Source organism: Hemibagrus wyckioides, linkage group LG22 (assembly GCF_019097595.1).
Source record: "Hemibagrus wyckioides isolate EC202008001 linkage group LG22, SWU_Hwy_1.0, whole genome shotgun sequence".
In the NCBI taxonomy this organism is placed as follows: Eukaryota; Metazoa; Chordata; class Actinopteri; order Siluriformes; family Bagridae; genus Hemibagrus; species Hemibagrus wyckioides.
In genome coordinates, this window is record NC_080731.1 from 11,310,106 (window position 1) to 11,332,498 (window position 22,393).

The following is a 22,393-nucleotide window of genomic DNA, read 5'->3' on the forward strand; positions in this document are numbered from 1 at the left end:
TAATTCCGCTTAAAATTATTCATCTTAATTTGGATCCTAAAATGTAAACAAACCATTAGCTTCATTTTAATCCACTCTGACCTTGACCAAATAACAGTAAAGTTACTAAAGATGAATACATGAACAATAAAGGTATGTTGCGACTCACATTTACGTTAATGACCGGACCCGTTCTTTGCTGAGGTTCATCTCAGACCGCCATCAAACCAACACAAACACCAAATATCCCATACTGTATTAACACTATGCTGTACCACTTACTAGCGCTAAGGTTGCCATGATGAACCAAGCAGTGAATCTACAATGCTGTGTGCTGCCATATAATTCTGTAGCCAGTCATCTATCAAAGCAGAGCACTCTGTCATTTCACATAAAGTGCCTCCATATCAGCCCAGATCCATCCCCTCCACAGAGCAGGTGCATGAGTCATCTGCTTCAATCTGCATTATTAGACGACATGCAGCTGAAGAAACTGCTCCTTTATAGTTCAGGCGACTTCCCCGCCTGAGTCAGCTGAATAATACTTTGGACTGGGCTGGATATTAGAAAAACTGATTAGCCAGCAATCTGGCAATGATCAAAGCCATTAGTGTCACCTTGTGTTGATTTTTTTATATTTATCTGCCAGTCATGATGTATAGCCAGGACGTAGAATTTGATAAAGAAATTTTCATTTCCTACATAGATGAAATTTAGTAATAAAGTATGTGTCCAGCTGAAGTCACAATATGCAGTGGCTTGGGTTAGATGTGGGAAATTCTGGGAACCTAGGGTTAGATGTGGGAACCTATTCTCCTTCACAAACCGAATGAATGCCTGAATGAATGAAAAGTTAAATTGCTTAAGGATTGAAGTAATGAACAGATCTGTATGTTGTTGTCCTTAAGCTGCTTCCTGTTCAGGGGTTTGATCTGACACAGGTTTTTACACTAGATTCCCTTCCTTATGCAACCCTCACATTTTATTCGAGTTGGGTTGCTGGGTTGGTCCCCTGAAATTGAACCCAGGCCATGGCAGTGAGAGCGAAGGGTCCTGCTGCTGGAGCACCATGGGGAATCTGATATTTGTTATGTGTACAGAGGCTCTACTGGCTCTGCATGATGCAGGATGGTGACCTGTAGTATACTGGATAAAATATGGCCTTGGCCGCTTGGTCTCCCTTTTTAAAAATGCATAAAATACGCCGCCATAAATCATTTAGCCATGTTCTGAGGGTTATTCTGTCCAAATGTCAGGGTGAAAAGTGTCACTGAACTGATCCATTGATCTGTATGTATGTGTATGTGCAAGCATTTCCTGCTGAATAAAGCGTGAATGTCCTCCTGGCCCATGCTGGTTCATAGTTCTGGTCATTTTGTTTGAGTTCTCAGTGAAGCTGCTTCTTGGTTGCTGTTTGTTTTGTTTGTAAGCAGTATTCATTATGTAGGTCATGCTGGTCACCAGCTGTTTACTTATGAGCATGAACTGTGTGTGTGTGTGTGTGTGTAAATTCATTTTGAAATCTATACACATCTTTACAGACTAAGACATCTTTACACAATTTTTTCTGAAATTCTATTTGCTCTAATTTGCTCTTAATATCTCGCTCTCTTTTTTTTGTCGCAGATTTGCTTCCTGGTGTCAGCATTCAGGGGTCGAATGTTTTCAGATGATGGCTGTGCTACCCTGGGCCTCTTCCTCCACTACTTCCACCTCAGTCAGTTCAGCTGGATGCTTATACAGGTAAAAGGAAGGCACTGCCTGTTATACTCATTCAAAACATTTCTCATTGCATGAAATCCATAGTAGAAGATAACACCGTGAGCACATTAAGGATCACTGCATCATCAAAGCAGAGGTACAGTGGAGTTAAACATTTTTATTAGAAAAAAGGTTTGCATAATAGTCATTTTATGACATTGAGGATAAGTATTCTAGTGAAAATAAACCGTAAAATATTCTACTGAAAATCTTTTCTCTACTATATATAAGAGAAAAATTAAAAGCCTCCATTCCTTTCCTTAATTTCCTTCATTTTTCTAGCTTCACCACATGTTGTTTTTGTGCCTCTCTTTATCTTTGTCCTTTTCGTTCAACCCTCTGTGTATCTTAGTGGGAAATTAAACTTCTCAGAATTTCAGCCAAGCACTGCCAATGAAATATCAAAGGGCTTAGAGATTAAATGTTAAGTAACCTCTAAACTTCCAGTAGTTTATATATTATCTTTGGCCTGTCTAATTTCTTCCTCACTCAACTTAAATATCCTCAAAGTTTAAACAGGAACAGAGCTCATTCACTCCCTGTCCTACTTATCAAACCCGTGTTTTGTTTTTTGTTTTTTTTACACAGTTTCATGCACAACTTGAGCTACGTGTATTTCTGCTTGTGCAGCATTTGTGAGGGAGTTGTTCAGACATGCCTGCAGCCAACTCTCACAAATCCTCTTCCATCTCCCTGAGAACACCTACCATTCTTCAGCTCAACTCTTCCATGAACTAAAATTAGAATTAATGGCAGCCTTAGGCTAGATTTTGAAGCAACTCCTCTGTGGTATTCACTTCGTGTCTTATTAGGTCACATCACTCTGTACTATATTTCCTAGTAATGTTGCCATTCACATTTTTGTCCTCCCTCTCTCTCTCTCTCTCTCTGTCCCTTGCTTTCTGTTTGCCTTTTGTGTGAACTGTTTGCCTTTCTTTATCCTTATCTTTCTGTAGGCCAGCACTACATTTCCATCCCTACTTTTAAAATACAATCAATGCAGACCATTGATTTGAGAGGTCCCTGCCTTGTTTATGAAGCAAATATCAGTGTCTAGCCAATGACTGCCTGCAGTTGCTTCCAATAAATCAGAGCTGGGTGGCAGAGTCACTACAGCACCGTAACAGCCATATGACGTAAATGCATTAGGGACTCTGCGGGCATCATCTAGTTTCATTGAGTTAGTTTCACTGTGTTAAATAACACAACGCTAGTAATTAGCTCCTTTCAGAAAAGTTTTGTCCAAAGTTCAGCACAGCAAAAAAGTTTTAGTGTGTCAGGTTCTGTAATCATCTCTAGGTTTCATAATGTCAGGACTCCTGCAGCGCTCCATTTATAAATTTCCAAATCCAGAGTGAATCTGTAACAAAAATGTCTGAAAATCACATTTTTAAAAAAGACGTAATACCTTAATACGTATTGCATAGACTTCAGTTCAAATACACTGTATGTGCTCTTAAATTCTACTATGCAAACATTTCTTAAACAAACCCTCTTCTATATCTAGTGTGTAGGCAGTTACCATGACACCAATTTCAATATGTGTTTCCTCGTATTCGTAAGCCTGCTTTACCTCAGACGTGGGAAGTCCATAAACAATGCGGCCTTTAAAGCGCACTGTACACCAGAAATAAAGACGATCATCAAGTATGAATTTTAGACACAATAAAATTGTGCATGAAGGATTACAGACTGAAACAAATCCAAGTACTGATAAAGTTATTGTTCCAAAATGGCATGAGAATGCATAAATGTTATATTTTATCATTTCCGGCTAGAAAAGAAATACAGTTTGTGTGCTTGTCTTATACAAAAGACACACTGATTAACATATGAGATAACATACAAGCAGCAGTGCTAAAATCTTCAACACCTTATTTGAATATCCTCTCACACTATAAAGTCTTCTATAACAAACTACAGATGTAAAAACAAACTACAGACATGGAAGGTCTCGATTGGTACTATGGGTGAACGTTAGTTAATAATAATATATAATATTAGCTATGTTCTTAAGGCAAGGATCAGGGCAGATGTAACATATAATGCATATGACATACTACATGACTCTTATGGGCGTTTACAGAGTTTAGTGTAAGTGAATACATCCATTGAGAAAAAATATTGTACACAGAATTATACATTTTCTCCAGGTTTCTTCAGGTTTTGTATTATCACTGTAAACAGTGGTCTTGAATGACACATTAAAACTTGGTGATAATTAACTTGGTGATAGCATCTGAATCATTTATATGGCACTTTCTAAATGCTGTGAAGCTTATTCTCAGCTAAAACTCTTACAGAAAAGTGAAGAAAATATAGAAAAGGTGAAAAATTGAGCCTCATGACTTCTGTCTCATACACCAGTGCTTTGTTTTTATTATTTTAAATTCACATTAAACATTTAGAGACATGGCAACAGATTTTGCTCATCGTCCATGTCGCTTTTCCCTCAGGCTGTTAACTTCTGGCAGACCCTGGTGATGAATGACGAGCACACAGAGAGACGCTATCTGCTCTACTTCCTGTTGAGCTGGGGACTTCCTGCTCTGGTCATCATAATTCTCGTCACGGTGCTGCTCGGTGGTTATAGTTGGAGCATTCATGATGTCTATGGACTGGTACAGGGAGAGCTGTGAGTGCACTGTCAGATATAACAAGAGTCCAAAACCAAGAACTGTGCTTTTTATTTCATCACTTAGTAAAAACAATGATTTAAACTACAGTACATTAATATGTGCTGTGCTTGTTTTGTATTAAATTGGGACTACATAGGATGTGTAATTAGGACCTGTGCTTAATAAAAAAAAAACAGGTCATTGTAAGCAGTAGTGATGGTAATGAATGATATTAATAGAGGCTAATATTCAAGTGTTAAAGGTTTAAAGATACAGAAGTTCTGTCAATTGAATGAAATACTGCATATGGCATCAGGCAAAATATTTCAGCACAAAGTAAATAGTGTATCAACAGGATATTCAAATATTTAGATACAATTAGATATAATTTAGTAGAAGGATATTTCTAAACATTAACGAACGTCCTGCATTTTTCATATTCTTTATTACTCAGTGTCAGTTTGAGAAGTGATTAAATAAAACCACGTCTTGGCAGTGGACTCTACAAACATGTGTCTCACACACAGATCACCGCTTCACACCTTACACCTAACACACACACACACACATATGCAGTCAGCACACAATGGGATGATTAATCTCACTTATCCGACCTGGCAGAATAAGTACTTCTTTTGTTGTTAGAGCAAGTGCCCTGCCCAGAACGAGTGGAGGTGGGTTCTTCTGCATGTAAGTAGGGGTAGTGGGGCTATTTTTAGTCACACTGTGGTTATGAGGTCACAAGCCGTGACTGTGTATACATTTAGTTTCATACCCGCCCAGGCTCAGGTAATAGTGAGGAGCTTTAGTTTCTTCCTCCTCCCCCTTTCTGACCAACATTTCTGCAGTCTCCAGAGTGCCTACACTCCCTGCCTTTGCCGGAAAGGTAAATAACCCTCTCCCAGAGACAAACAAGTGATGTCATCTCACCTCATCTCACATGGCTTTCTAGTTCCCGCCTCTTCACAAGGAAGCAAGTTTCAAGGATGTGTTTCCATACAGAGAGATAAAGTATGTACTATGTCTCAAAGGAGCTCAATCAGAGAGAAACAAACTTTAACATGAAAAACGGGCAGGTTGATAGGAAAACTATGAATTTCTGTTTTAGAGAATTAAAGACATTTTATAATTAATATATACATATAGTGAATATATTATTACAGTATTATTATCATGATCTTTTGGATTAGGCTCTTAGCTCAATAGCTGAAAAAATATCTTAAGGAGGCTCTCTTATATTTTAAAATCATCTGGTCCAATCAGTGTGCAGTTGCTCTAATATATCTAATCTAAAAACGGAAATATACATATGAGCTGACAGAACAGTTTCAGTATAGCATAGAGTCTAGAGTCTTTGTGACTGTAGAGGAGAGGAGAGGAGAGGAGAGGAGAGCGCTGTCTAACACCTCACTGTGACCAGTGACTGTAAAGGCCATAGCATGTAATTTGCATCTTTTCCACATTCATCAAAACCACTCAGAGAGCTATCATGCCTCTTGGATGGAAATGATCATCCTGAAATATTCCAGTCTCATAATAATAAAAATAAAATCATCATAGGATAAAGGTGATCAGTAAGAATTACTTTGTATTGATTTGGTATGATGCTTCCCCAAACCATACCAGCTCTATGCTAATTTCAAGCCTTAAATCATTTTCCTTGCAACCTAAGTCTGGATTGGGCAAAGTAAATTTGTTTGCTGCTCATAAATGTTCCAGCAATGGAATGACTAAAATTTTATGGGGATGCTAAAACCTTACAGCATTAATACGTGATGTGGTTTGAGTAAGATAACTCACCAAGTGAGCTATTCTAAAGTGAACACCACCTCTATTATCAGCAGCATATACAGAAAGGTAAAGTTAGCTAGATAGATCAATTCTTTTCAGCTTTCATAACTTGTCTTTATTCATCACATATACTTTCTTCACATATACCATCCTTAGGGGTTGGGGTCAGAGCGCAGGGTCAGCCATGATGCAGAACCCCTAGAGCAGGGTGGGTTGAACCTCGATCTTCTGGTCAATGACCCAGAGCCTTAACCACTTGAGCTACCATCGCACATGCTAAATAGTTATAGTTAGCTATCTAGCAAGACTTAGTCTAGCTCACTAAGGTAGTTAATAGCATAATTGTTGAATACTGAAATCTTTACTGGCTTTGGCTTATATATCACTGTGATTATTATCAATTAAAACTGAAGATACCGTTTACACTGGGTCAGGGATGTTTATCTGTCTCCATTGTCTCAGCTGCTGCTGCTTATTAGGTATTTAGCACTAGATTTTTGGCAGGACACTGCTTTATTTTGATTGGTTCTTGAAATGGACTTGAAAACTCAAGTAAGTGATATAATTATACTTAAAAAAAAAACAGTACAGTAATTCACGTACTCAAGTACTGTAATGAAGCTACATGTTGGTCATTGCTCTCCCCTGCTACATGAACATTAAAAGATATTAGGTTAAGTTATTATTTTGCTGTTGTTGCTGTTTTTAAAAAAATATATATAAATTAGGATAGTAATAATACTAATCATTAGTCAGTCATTACAGTTTTATTATTGAGTCTGTTATGGATTCCCAGTACTCTGTGCTGATATTTATGGTACGCTGAAATGTCAACACAAGCATGTGCAAACTAAATCTCAGAGAAGTTTTTCAAATCAAAGGGACCTTTCGATGCGATAATGCCTGTACGTAAATATGCGTATGAGTGGAAAGCATTTTGTTTACTCATACAGTGATTAAGAGCTTGCTTAGCTATTTTCACCACTCCCTGGGTTTGGTTTATCGGGCAGTGTACGTCAGCTAGCTTTGTGTGACCTCTCGGGTTTTCTTAATCTGTCCTCACTGTGTCCCTCTCTCCACCCTTTATTGTTAGGCAGCAGCAGGCCTTAGTTACAGTTATAGCACTACCTCAGCATCATTCCATCACCCCTGAGTGGAGCTAATATTATGGCAATGCCGTGGAATTCACAGCCGACACTGTGGGATACGTGACCTTCAAAATGTTAAAAGAGTAGCTTCGTTACTTCTGCAACTTTAACCAGGAAAGACTTCTGCACCCTGGTATTGTTTATATTGTGGAGGATTTTGCACTTTGCTTGTGTGTGAAAGTGAAATAATATCCTGTGCTATTCTTCACAACCTTTTGCGTTTGTTGTATTCTATTAAAGATATAAAATGATATTCATCTCTTCCCTATAAAGTAGCTCTGGGTTTATTTGTTAAGCTTGTTTGGCCCTGTGAACGAAGGGCTGGTCCTTTCTATTTGGACATCTGTCACGTCAAAACAAAATCAGCCCTCGTTGCACTCCCCAAGCTTTCCCATGGCAAAAGCCAGTTTAAAGCCTGCTAATTGCACAGTGGTGAAAAACAAGTTCAGATTGAAAGACATTCCTGAGATAAAAAACAGGAGGATGGGAAAGTATCAGAGAGAAAGAAAGAGATTATATAGTTACCCAGGAAAGAGAAAATTGAAGCTGAAACTTTGAGACATTGTGTCTTTTTTACAGATGTTAACAGCGGACCTTAAGACAAGCAGATTTACAAAGCAAATAATTACACAGCACATACATATTGTATACCACACACACATATACATACTGTATACAACACACACACACACATACAGGCGACCATTCACTGCACAAGCATACACACACAAATATACTGTACAGGGCACAGATGTACGCAACACAAGACCAAGAAACACAGCTCACTGCATACATATTTTATTGATCTTATGGAAATGTACATTTCATTAAATACTTCTGTATTTAATAAACATTAACCAGTTTCGACTCTGATAGCACTTTGTTTTTCTGACTCTGGTAAAAATAATTCTCTCTGTGTGTCTATCTCGCTTCTGTCTCTCCCTCTGTGCAGGTGCTTCATCCCGAACATCTACACAGCTCTGTGTACAGCTGCTTTCATTCCTCTTAGTTGTGTGGTGGGAGTGCTAGTAGTCTTCATCCACGCTTATCATGTTACACAACAGTGGAAAGCCTATGATGATGTCTACAGGGGCCGAACCAACAGCTCAGGTGTGTGTACACATAGCCTTAATGAATATATTGTATATATACTCACCAGCTTCTTTTATAGGAAAACCTTCACTCCCTGCATATTCATGTAGTTATCCAATAAACCAGTCATGTGACAACTCGTACATAAACTCATGCAGATACACATCAAGAGCTTATGTACTCTGGATATCAGAACGAGGAAGCATGTGATCTCGGTTGTTTCGTCCCAGATGGGCTGTTTGAGTATTTCTCCTAACCTGCTGATCTACTGGGATTTCCGTGCACAGCAGTCTCCAGTGGTTATAAAAATGGTTTTGAAGCAGAAATAATTACTCAGTAATATTTATAATAATATATTTATAATAATAATAATAATATAATAAAATAATAATATATTTATAGTAATAAAAATTCTCAGTAATAATTACACTACACAAGGCTAATCCATAACCACACAGCTATTTCAGCAATGGACTGCAGACCTGTCACTGTGACTGCTTTGCACATAACATGCTGCTACACACACACACACACACACACACACGTACACATTCACTTTGACTTCTGAGGCAGGACCTCAAAGCCTCTAAACAGCTGGCAGGACCTCAGAACCTCTGAGCTTGCATACACACAGTTGTATCTGATTATTCTTCAATCCAGAACAGATTTAGGTATTTAGATATTATTTTGTCATGGTTGTCCAAATCCTTCAGTGTTAAACCATCTTCTTCAACACTGACCTTTGTTTTTAACACATTCTGAGCACAAAATGGCCGATGATCAGGTATATCCGATCCTCATAGTAGTTGTTGCGCAACAAACTATATTTCATGAACTAGCCAGACAAAACTCACACACTCAAGTGCAATTGCGTTCACTTCCCTTTATGGCCATGTCATATTTTGACTGAACATAATTCTGTGATGGACAAATCAAACAAAATCATCAACGTTTTGTAAAGGAAAACCTATTTTAGGCTTTGTTTCACATCAAAAAGAAATCAGTTGGAGCAGACCAAAAGGGGTAAATTATTCTCAGATCCTAATACACAGATGCCTCCAGACGCCCTTCTGTCTGTAGTGAGGAGGTCAGTAGAGGCTCAGCCTCCCCCTCAGAGGCAGCGCTGCTGATTCAGCACTCCACAACGTACTTCCATCTCATATGCAGAAGGAAGCAAGCTTGTGGTCAGGGCAACCTGTGAGCTTCTCCTTTCCTCCTAATCATCACTCTTTAAACCGTGCAGAGACCTCGAGCCAAGGCTGCTGGGTGTACGCTGTCCTATTGAAAACTGTTGAAAGAGCAGCTTTACCCTTGAGATGTGCTGATAATCCACCATACCAAAGCTTCCTTACCCTCAAAACAGCTTCTTCATAATGAGCAGTGATCTAGCCTTTGGGAAGGGATGTTCTTTGGGAATTCTCTGTGGAAATAATTACTTTATGACAGCTCTATTTAAAGATTTAATTTACTGTTTAGCAGCTAGAGAGAAGTGGAGAGCTTGCAAAACATAAATGTTTCCTGGAAGTATGCTGGACTAACAGCAAATACTGACTCTTTCTCTGAGTTGTTTATGTCTAGTCTTCTGTAATGATCCGTGGCTTGCTGTAGACTAAAAGTTATCTCTGTGTCAGTTTGCTCCTAAAGCAAACATGGAAGCTTTTGTTGAGGTTTACTGCAAGTATCGCTTTTTGGGGGCATTAGGGTTACTGTCTAATTCAAGGATGTCCTTTGTAATATTTGTCCAAAATGGATAACAAGTAGAGTTTTGATTGAGGCCAGAAAGGATTATATGTCACCTCTAATTTACAGACTGACCATGCGCATTGATCACCATATGATCCATTTTCATTATGACTGCTGCCAGCGCTTTGTATGTGGAATTCTGTTATCTAAAAGCCCCTTTTAGTCATCACAACAGGGCTGGGCTTTCTTCCAGTGTGTGGGTTAGTCTTCAAAATATAGAACCCTTAAAAACCAGAAAAACAGACAGGAAATTAAGCAATGGCATCATCTGTGGTGTTATGAGGAAGCAAAAACGATCAATTTAAATAAATAAATTCAAAATAAAATACATGTGAAAAAAAATAAATAAATAAAAAAAAATTAAAAGGTATATATAAATAAATAAATAAATAAATAAATAAATAAATAAATAAATAAATAAATTCTACTAGATAGTGAGATGGAAATGATAGGAAATTAGTGAACATCTAAAGTCCATGCAAAAGGAAAATGCTCTGCATGAGCTTTTGGGGCTTATGTCTTGTGTTCAGAAAGTGAGATGAATTCCCAACTGTTTTGAGGATACAAGGGCATTATATTTTGGTCAGGTTCTGGTCCCGTTGCTAGGTGATACAATGAAATATGTGTCTGGATCTGGGATCTTGAGAGCAGGTTACTGTTTTTGGGAATATTCTTGCCATGTCCCATCTCCAAAAAATATGCGGATGAGCTTTGCATTATTACCCCATATGTTTGAGCGTGTGTGTGTGTGTGTGTGTGCATGGTGCCCTGTGATAGACTGGTGTCCCATGCAGGGTGCATTCCCGCTGATGATGATTGCATCTGAACAGATTCTCCTTTACACCCTGGAATTTATTCTGCTGCCTCTGTCAGATGACCTGACATGCTTTGGCTCAGCACCAGTTTCTCCATATCGTCGTCATCCCATATTTAGGCACAAGATACGAGCATAACTGATGATTTATTGCTGTTCACTTACTTATCTACAGATTCTTCATGCTATTTTGCGAGAATGATCTTGATAATGCATGCACTACAGCTGATGAAATCGAGTGCAGCTCTTGCATCTGTCGCATTCCTTGAGTGAAACAACAAGCCTTCAGCTGATAAAGAGGGACACACTGAAAGTCCCTTTCAGCTGTACCTGCTTTGGATGCAAATAATCTGTGAACTGACCTTACTACTGACGTCAGATCAGATCACATTGCTGGATGTAGTTTCAGGTGCTAACAAGCCAGGAGGCCGTCTAAGCCAGAGTTACCCTACATACCCCCAGCCTTTCCTGCTGTGTTTCAAAAAGAACATTTTAGTAATGCTGTTAACATGGTTATGTAAGAGGAATAAGGTAACCAAGACAGCCTTTATGGCTTGATAACTGTCTGAATAAAAGGGTTTTTTTGATAGAGCAGACAGTTTTTGATAGTAAGCAAAGGACATGTCTGTTTTTTTTATGACTGTAATTGTACTTTGAACTGAAATTGCTCTTATCTGGATTTACAGTAACAACCAGGAATTACAGGTATATGAGAGGAGGAGAAGTATGAAAGTGCTTAGGCAAAGCAAAGTGGTGCGTGTTGTTTCCCTAGAGTAATATTCATACTTTTATATAGTTTAAGATTCATTTGGATCTGACTGAAGTATTTCTGTTATGTTATATATCTCTTTTATTATTATTGCTATTGTTATTATGTACTGTAATAACAGTCTTGAGAAAGCCTCAGATTTGAATGTATTTATTATGGAAAGGTTGGTTAATTTTTTACACAAGTTTGACATTAACCTCAGCTGTCATCCTGCTAGAAATATAGACATTTGACTCTCCCGTCAGGTATTTTAATGTTTTGGTTGCTTAAGACACAATCAAGCCAAAGTCATGTGCTGCTATATTCTATCTAGTCTGTTTGTCTTCTACTGCTCAGAACACCATCTGTTTAAGGTTACTCAACCATTATGCTTTTACGAGGCCATTTAAGTGTTTGTATCAGGCACTAAATGTAGTTATTATATAATGCTGTTTCAGTGTAGTTCTATTGTTTATCGATTTCCTTCTATGGTAGCAGGAGAATGAAAAAAAAGGAAAGCCAACAAGTCAAGAGAGAAATCATTGACGGCTTTAGTAGAGGACAATCACGTAACCGGCTGTACCTTTATCATGTTCAGTCATTAGCCTTTACTACAAAAGCAATAAATGGAACAAGAACAGTAAGAGCTCAGAGTGAATGGAGCTGTACAAAATAACTGAAGCAAAAATGGAAAAAAGACAAATATTCACTGTTCAGTTTTCAGGACCAGTTGTCCTGATAGTGTATACTTGATAGAATCTTTTAGACCGTTTTGTACCTTGCACGTTTTCTGGAACACAAGCTTTGAGGACTATGCACTAAAGACAATCTTTCAGGTTCATTGCAGGCACATGACGCATTTCTGATCATGGATATTCTGGAGAACTTGACTTTTTTATGACCCTGCCTTTCCTGTTTTGCAAAACACTTCAGCGGTGTGTTACTAGTTTACCTCAGAGAGACAGCAGGACTCGGTGCACGGAACATCTGCTCAGAAATCTGTTGCTGTCAAGAACCCTCCCCATATATATCCAACCTAGGAAGAGGAGCAAGATGTCCAAATGCCACATCCATTCAGCTTCCATAACCAAACAGATCAGAGTAATTGTTCATAACAGGAAGAGAAACACTATAATCATTATCTTTGGTCTTCTTCTACACTTGCAAAACTGTTCTTGTTGATCACTTATCGGTACCTACTACTACTTCTCCTTCCAATCCTGATAATAACACATCACCATTTGATATCAAGGGAGATTATGTAACCGAGACTTCTTTCAGGCCAAGCTTAATCTGAAATCTGATTAAACCTTACAGTAGAGTCTGTGCATTTCTTTCTTCACCATATGGTATTCTATTCACTAAGGCCTCTCCTTATATACGTAAGACTTAAATCATGGATTAAGTGTCTTTTAGGTCTTTTCAAAAGCACCCTGTTTCACCCTAGAAAAGCCTTTTCACTGCACTTGCCTGATCGCACATTTCTTCCTCCGCTCCCTCCTACAGAAATTCCTTTTCTTAGTAAAGAAAGAATCTGTAATACTCAAGAGGAGAGGAGATTTATAGACATCTTATAGAGCAGATCATTTGAGCATGGAGTCTCATGGGTAAACATGTTTTGCTTTTAAGCGGCAGATCTCAAATCTGTTCTGGCTTTTTGGATAGATTACACTTCAGGCTTTTGGGAACATGCTGCTTCTGTAAAGGCCAATTCCTGACCAAAAGAAAGGAATGTGCTTATATGGATGGAAAGCAAGGGTAGGCAATGAGGGAGGGTAGAAGAAATGTTTTGGCTGAAACGGATAAAGGTGAGAAAGGCAAGTAAAGGGAGGATGGTGAAAAGAGAAGAGGGTGATTTTGCTGGAAGAAAACAGTCTGAGGGATGATTGACGTAAATAGAGGAAGAGAGAAGCGTCAGAGCAGTGGAAGTAACACCTCTGTACTAGCCCAGTGGGTAAACACTGACTTTTGCCGCCTGTGTTCTCTGTCAGGTGAGGAATGTGTGACCTACGTTTCACGTCTAGGTCCAGCCAGTATCACCCAGGCAAACTGCTCAAACCTCAGAGACAGATACCTGTGTTTTGAAACCAAAAACATAGGTGTGTTTCATTCTGGGGGTAGCCGCCTTAGTAGCCACATCCTTTAAAAGGTATTTGCCTCACTAGGCAACATTTTAACCAGCAAGGAATCTAGACGGTTGCCACACCTTTTAGAATCATCAAACACTTTTAGTACTTAATGTAACTACTGTAGGCTAAACGTGAGATTTATCATATAGGTCGTGATTGAACTGAAGTCAATGTGTCAGTAAATCTGTTACACTTTTGATACCATTATCACTGAGCCTTATAACACAGGGTATCATCCAAGGCATATAATTATTATGCATACACACAGGGACACATTCATTGAAAGATCATTTGTGATTGCTATTTCAGTAAGGCAAGTATTTCAAGTCGGTTATTATGCCATGTCTCTTTCAAATAGCAAACATGAACAGCAAAGCCACATTTAGCCATTAGGTCTTTTGTTCAAACCACACAAATCTTAAAGCTCTGCCATTTGTCTATTATTGTAATTTGTACTTGACTGGATTGTATGGAGTTCTTCCAGGAGGTTTTCATGATCGGTGCAGCCAAAATGCTTGATTTTTCTGCAGCTTTTTTTTTTTTTTTTCAAAATTTGTAATACAACTTACTACTTGAATTGGCAAATTTGCAAGCACAAATTCTTCTTTTAAACCAGTAAAGACATATACTGCAATTATTGTGATTACTTTTTATGATAGCTGTACTTATGTTCTGCACACATGAAGAAGAGGGCATTATGCATTGAGATGACATCAGACATCATACTTTCGCTGATGCTTGATTTTGCATTCATTTCTGCAATCTCAAAATGGTGAAATCCTGGAGGACTGAGTAGTTTCATAATTGTTAACGTAGATATCTTGGAAACAAGCCAATCACTGACATATACAGTACTGTATGCACAACTCTATGAAAGCAATAAGATGGTCCACTATACACTCTGGTTCTTCTTTCACTTCAGTGGGCAGCTACCTCTCCAGAATAGTCTGTAACTCATGAGCACAGAAAATCTTCCCAAAATACTGCCTACCTAAAAAGCTACCTTCCATTTGGGAAGCACTGTATGTGTTAGTCTTTCATTAGAGTCAACATGTACCTCAGGCTCCATTATGATCAAAGCTTTCCACCCTGTTCCCGCCAACCCAACGGATCTTAATGCTGGTGAATTAGCTCAGAAACAATGCTATTACCAAAGCGTGGAGCACTATGTTCTGAAAAAATAGCATAAGTGGTCCCTAATATTATTGGAAATGTCAGGATCCTCTCAAATTCATTTGTTCCAGATGAAAGTCATTTCTAATAACAGTTGCTGGTGCATGTATATACATTAGCGTTGAGAACAGACCCGAAAACCTTTTCAATCTAATTGAAAAGTTGACTTTGGATGTTGATTGTGATACAAACGCTTGGACAAGACAAGTGTACACTAGTATTCCTAATTGGTGGAGCAGTTGGTGTAACCAGTGAACCAGTGCATTGATTTATTTTCTTTATTGCAGCTCATCTTGATACGTTACCTGTAGTACACTGTTCCTTTTGTGATTGTAAATCTTTTGAATTTTATTCCATTATATAACTAAAAGCTTTAAGCTATTATCTTGAAATGCTAAGTGTTTTTCGGGGTTTTTTTTTTTTTTTAGATAATTGATTATGAACAGATGTACCAGGAGCAGTTAAATAATGAATTTTCACTCAAGCAGCTTTGGACTTTGAATACTGATGCCTCATTCATCAAAAGAAGCCACTGATGTGCAAACACAACCTATTTTGAGATTTCAAATGCACTACAATGCAGTTGAATGGAAGAAAAGCATGTGTTTCGATTCAAATAAGGGCCAAAGTGGTTTCTTTGGACATTGTTCAGGGGGTTGTCGTTATTCTCTGCTTGTAATTGCTGTGTTTTTGATTAAGGTTTTAATGGTGGAGAATATCAGTTGGACTAATTGTAATACTAGTTGCACTAGTTGTAGTAATTCATTAAACTGACATATAAAGCAATGTTCTAGGAGTATATCAGGAAGGTGAGGTAGGGCAGATCTCATATAAAACTGTGGCCCACTCAACATTATCACAGTACTATCACAAATGTCCTCCCAGTACACATTGGGTGTGAAGTAACATGGACATAATATATTGATTGCAGGTGTTTGGCCAGAGGTTACTACATGTAAGGGTAATGATACTTAGTGGCGGACGTGCAGCATCGAGATCAATAGTCATGACTGATCATTCAAAGTGTGCCTTCACACGTAGTCTGCGTCAAACCTTATCCAAGTGGGCCAGCTTAATGAAGAGGCTTAAGATAATATGCATGATGTCAGGCAAGGTTCAAACCCACCAATACCTTGAACTCTAGTCACAACTAAGTGCTGATGTTATGTTGTAATGGAAATAAAAGTTTAAAAATGTGTTTCTAATCAGCTGTCTTTACCAAGTATGGCATCATTCACAAGCTTCCAGCTTAGCTCCAATAAGACCAATTGGAGGAGTTGTATTAATCTGCCTGATAGCCTCCCTAAAATGCAGTTGATTTATCGCCCACATTGGGCTCTTGAGTAAAGTCTCCTAATTAAAGACTCTCTTAATAAATTCACTTGCCTTGCCAGTCATCTTGGGCACCATTCCCAGGACCATAAACAAACGCGCTCATCTACTTTGCCAAAGCAGAGGTTGTCAGATGTTATGGAAAAATTGACGTGCTATGCAGGGTATTTCAGGCCAGTCTGCTGTACAAAGCAGTGAACCTGTGTCCATGTCCCAAGCCCAAGCTGTCTTCCTGTAAGGCATACTAACTTCTTGAACAGCTTGAAAAGAAATGTCAAACAAGCTGACATAGGTATACTAACGTATCAAGTGTTTCTTTGTGTTTGTTTACAAGTGTCTATTGGCTTTTGTTCTGCAGAGGTTCCCATGGTGTTGTACCTGTATGCCTTGATCTCAGTGGTGTGTCTGTGGGCTGGCCTGCACATGGCGTACAGATATCTCTGGATGCTTATTCTCCTGGTTATCTTCAACATCTTGTTGGTGAGTATTATCTATAATCCATCATAAGGAAGGAACAAGCTGTTCTTAGCCATCTGTTGCTCTTTGACTTTGTCTGTTTGTCATTCACTCACCTGTAATGGGGTTAATCCATGTTAATCCATCAATGATCTTTTCAGTGCTTATTTTTCACTCCAATTGTTAAAGGTTTTAAAAGGGTGAAACTCAACGTTAAAATCCTACCTAATTACTTTCCTTTTCAGATGTAAGACTAGTCAGTCTCTAGGCTTTTCGGATGAACTGGGAAGGGATTTTTTGTTGTGTAAGTCACAGAATGATAGTCTTGCGATATCTTAATGTTTGTAAAGTTCAATCGATCTTATCAGTTTATCTTATCTATGTGTTCCCAAAGTATTAATTTTGGCACTGGTGCCAAGCGCCAACTGATAAAGCATTCTGCATTCTTTTCACTACATCACTGAGCCTACATGTCATACTGGATCATTTTAAAACAAGCGAAATACCTCCTTATATCTTTAGCCTATCGATTTTTCTGTGGCCCACTGAGGACTGTTACATAATATTGATTAGTTAAGCTACTGCATACTGAGAGTGAGTTCAACAATAATCCTCATAGAAGAAAAAGGTCATTTAAAACATCCAGAGTCATCAGGAATATGTACAGGTGAGTTTCAGTAAAGAAGAGGACGATAAGGCAGATGCTGAAATGGCATGTTCTTGTGTCAGACTGTATCTTTACAGCCCATTAATCAGTATCTGTACAATTCACATCATGCAATTTACATTTATGATCATATAACATTCTTCCATGATTGTAAACATGATGTCATGAAAACCTGTGACAAAGGTATAATATAAAAAGATGCAATGAATATATATACGGACAAGGTCGGCAAAAGAACAACAGACAGGTAACACAAACTACATACAGAATTGAGTCTGATAATCATCGCCATCAGAAACAGAATTCCAACATCTATCACCCTTCTACCATTTATTTACAATCTTATTTTTTCATTTCTCATGCATTCTCTTCTCTGAGTCATGTCTCATTCAGATGCAGTGCATCTGGAAAAGAACATGCTCTAATGAGACGCCTCAAAGGATTAGAGCTTACCTAAAAAGCAAAGTATTTGACCCAGATCTATATTAGAGCGCTTGACTTTATTCTTTAAAAATATATAATTATCAAAAAAGGAGCATTAAGTAATAAAGCTACTGTAAAGAATAAGGAAAGCAATATTATTGAGGTAGTAGGATTTAGAGGATAAAGAACACAGTGGATGGTTATATTACTTGAAAATGTTTTATTGTATGTTTATTATTTGGTAACGCCTTATATGATGTGAGCTTGTAATTGATGTTTACTGATCATTAGTTAATTAAAAAAATAAATATATATATACTGCCGCTCAAAAGTTTGGGATCAGTTGCATATTTCAGCTTGATTTCAGCTACAGAGGAAGAATCCATCAAGCCAATCCATCTTGTCGGAGATGCTCCAGGAAGCATGGGGTGAAATCTCATCAGATTATCTTGAAAAATTGACTTGATTCGCTGGAATGCCCAGGCTGTAGCTGCCTGCAAAAGGTGTTTTTTTGATGAAGGCAAAATTGGAAGAAAACATTCATCATTTCCATCAAAATCATTATTTCTAACTCTGACATGTCAGCATGTCCTGTTCTTTTACTATATTTTCTATTCAGGCTAATTTCGTGTGTGTTTCCTTGGAAAACAATACAATTTTTTGAGTGATCCCGAACTTTTGAGCGGTATTGTATATGTTCTTGATCCTGATTGTTCAGAAGGTGTCGATTAATTATCAGCTGGCTAAAACTGAGGCAGTGTGTATGCCATAAATTCTTCATTCTTTAACTAACAGTCTTATAATGCTTCCCAGCTGACTCTTTTATGTAGTGAAGTAAATTAAGAGCATGCAAGCAAATGAGCAGATGTGAATGCAGTGTGCCTTTATCACATAGTGAACTGGTCAGCACCGTGGTATCATGGGATGTGGACACGGGCCTCGCACTTGATATCTAAGACCTGGGTAAACTCACAGAACTCACAGAACTCACGATAAACTCACGTTTATCTATGAATGTACTAATTATAAATAAGTCTGACACTTGATCAGGTTCATTATATCACATAAATGATGACATGATGATAAAGTGACATTCATGATATGTGTACAATGTGTACTATTTTCATGATGCCACATTATTTAATTCAATTTTATTTTATTTGTGTAGCGCTTTTAACAATGGACATTGTCTCAAAGCAGCTTTACAGAACATAAGAGACATAGTACAAAAGTCCAAGATTAATGTTAGACAAAAATCATCCCTCATGAGCAAGCTTGTGTTGACAGTGGCAAGGAAAAAACTCCCTGAGATGGTAAGTGGAAGAAACCTTGAGAGGAACCAGAACCCATCCTCATTTGGGTGACACTGGAGAGTGTGATTATAAATTATTATAAAACACCGGAGAGTGTGATTATTAATAATGTCCTTTCTACAGTCACATACAGTCAGTTGGAGTTGTGTGATGCAGATACAGCATATGTAGAATGACATTTTATGTATTTATTAGGAGGTTGCTGTTCTCAAAGTCCACATTATATTCATGATTATAATATAATGTCATGAATAAACTATTGTTATTTAAAAAAAACAGTAATTATTAATATGCCATATACCATTTTTTATTTTTTTTTGTTTAGGTTTTATGAATAAATAGTGAATGTATTTATTTTTTCATTATTATTATTTTTATTATTTTTTAATGTATGTACACAAACGCACACACACACACACCAGATGGAGGCAGATGGTGTCTATCTATAAATGCAGGTTTATCAGGTTTGGGGACAGATGAATCCAGGCTTTTCTCTAATATTGCTTTGGGACAAAGGACAGTAGCTGATGTGTAGCAGGTTATATAATACACTAACAATTTTAAAGTTAATTTACATTCAACAGATTTTTACATTCATTTCACTTTAAAATGAAAACTATTTACATTTAATGTACTTCAAAAATGTCACGTCATTTACGCCATGCAGTGTGTATCCTTGGCTTTCTACTCTAGATTTTCAAATAGTAACAGCTTGCTATACAGCTCTACCAAACAGCATAGCAGTGTGCGTGGGGATGCAGTAATGACGCTGAATGCAAAACTATAACAGCACATTTGTTTCGTCTTCTCTGGCTGTTTCCTTGAAGCTGCATATGAAAAGTGTCTGCACTGATGACTAAACAGACACATGCGCCGGGTGGAGTGAAATGTGAGGAATGCAGTGATCACAAATACAGATCAGGCTGCAGCACAAACACTGCAAAACACTACAAGACTGAAGTGAAAACATTTCTCTGTGCAATGTTAAAGATAACATATTTTTGGCGTTTTGAAGGTATTTTAACCTTTCAGCAGCTTTGTAGTGTATTTTTCAGTTGCTTTTCTTTCAGAGTCTGTTTTCAATAATCTTCACTTCACTTCCCCTCTCTTTTCATGGAAGCTTTTTTTTTTTTTTTTTTCCGTGATGCAGATTTTCCATGTTGAGCTTGTTGTCTTTGTTGTGTCCCTGTTGCGTTAACTGTAGTAAGTTGTTTAATGGTGCTATTTTGTCTGTTAGTGTTTAGAGCGGTAAGAAAAAGGCACCTGAGATTTTGTGCCAAGTCGTCTGTGTGTCATCTCGATGGGTAAGATGTATTTGTGCGTAAAGAAGCAAATGTGTCAGTCATAAATGCTTGGAAAAGATCTGCTTGAAATAATAGTTTTTGTTCCGCGTATATATATATGTGCTTTGTCTGCTTTTTCTGTTGAAATGTCTGCATGGGAAGTCTGTTTTAGCAGTAATGGAATGTGAACGTGTTTAGATTAAAACAGGAAACCGTCACTTAAACCAATAAAACAAAATACTGCATTCCTGCACTTTTAATTAATCCAAGTGGTTGTAAAGGGCACGCATGCACGTTGCAATACGTCTTATTTTCCCTCACTGTGTCTCATTAGCAAACTTGGCCTTGTCCAAACAAAATTGCATGTCCACACCACATGTCCGTCTCTGTTTCAACACTTCTGGCCAGATCCAGGATGGAAAATGTCAAGTGATGAATATGAAGATTGATGAATTGTCATGGCACTATTTACGTCGCCAGACTCTGTCTTTGCTTTGTCAGTAGACGCTGCAGCACTGTTTCATTACCAGCATGAAACTGCCGTTGGAACGATGGCCTCGATTAGATTTCCTTTCCTATTCTCGGGTTCGAAATCTATAAATAGCTCTATCTTCATTAGGCTACTTGTCCTGTTATTACTGACATGAGCACTGTGTCATAAGATGTCACAGACAGTCTAGTTTATTAAACTAGCAATATAAGTCAATCGCTCTCATCATATAAGAGTTTCTTCTGTGTCCTGTTTCTGTACTCACTGACCCATCAGCTGGACCTAGAGACTCAGTTAGATGACACACAAGGGTAATTAAGCATTCAGCGATAGCCTCTAGTCGTTTGTGTGCTAATTTGCTTGGAGCAGAGCTTTGATTATGCTCCATTCACTTCATCATACACCATTCAGCAGAACTTAACAGCCAGTTAAAATGAGGTAATGCAGGAGGTGTGTGTGTCTTTGCTCTGTGTTACTTAATGCATCATTTGTGAGGACATACACACCTGTGTATTTGTTTTTCCTGGACAGGAAAGAAGAATCTGCTGTGAAGGTACTATAGGGGTATTTGTGAGAAAAATCTTAGCGGTTACAGAATCTTGGGGAGAAATATATCAGTTGAAAATCAGCAGCCAAAATACACCTTGCTATCAGACCACCGTTTCCGTCAGGAGAAATTCTACATAGCAATATTGTGGGATATTTTTTTCTTTGCTTTAACAGGGCACTCAGTAAAGCACATTTTAAAGAAACATTCTCTTTGGATATTTATCGGTTTTGGCTTTATAACGGTGGCTCAACTAACCTGTAAGCTTTTGTGAAAAGAAAAACAAAGATAAAATAATGAAGTAACAGGATTGAGGCAAAATAATGGGAACCGAAATGGGTTTTTTTGTTTGTTTGTTTTTCTTACTAAATAATAATTATTTGAGTATTTTAATGTCTAGTTTTCAATTTAAGTGTAGTAATGTTGTCATGGAGGTTATTTAGCATAATTCTAAAATGGGGTTTAAATTCACTTAAGAAAAATATTCCCATCTGGCATCACCTGTAGATGCTTAGATGAAGGATGAAGGGTTCTTCCATTGTATATTTGTGTGGAAAAATTTTTTTAGAGGCCTTGAACACAGTATTTCTCTATCAGAGAAGTCCCTAGTAGAATCTGCAAGATCTGGAATAAGCAGAACAGGTTGCTGTACTCTAGAGATGTGAAAGTGTAGTTGAAAAGTGGAATTGAAAAATGTTCTGTAACAGCTTCATGGGCTGTGCAACAATCTTTCAATATTTATTGCAAGGGCTACATCTGAACCCACAGCACATTTCAGCCTATAGTTTGCATTGCCTGTTTTTCCTGGACTGGGTCTGTGCTGAGATGTTTAGTGGTGGTGAGGTATTTGGCACCTGCCTGAGCTGCCTGATTATCAATGCAGTGC

The 22,393-nt window shown here is 37.9% G+C and overlaps 1 protein-coding gene across 4 annotated transcripts in view; it reads left to right on the forward strand.

Moving 5' to 3' along the window:
* Positions 1 to 22,393, forward strand: part of adgrv1 (adhesion G protein-coupled receptor V1) — a 123,927-nt gene that overhangs the window by 96,985 nt on the left and 4,549 nt on the right. For all 4 annotated transcript variants that reach the window (XM_058375379.1, XM_058375380.1, XM_058375381.1 and 1 more), the window contains 4 exons: positions 1,606 to 1,722; positions 4,197 to 4,375; positions 8,250 to 8,407; positions 16,687 to 16,808. In XM_058375379.1, coding sequence (XP_058231362.1) covers positions 1,606 to 1,722; positions 4,197 to 4,375; positions 8,250 to 8,407; positions 16,687 to 16,808 — 576 coding nt within the window. The remainder of the gene's footprint in view (positions 1 to 1,605; positions 1,723 to 4,196; positions 4,376 to 8,249; positions 8,408 to 16,686; positions 16,809 to 22,393) is intronic.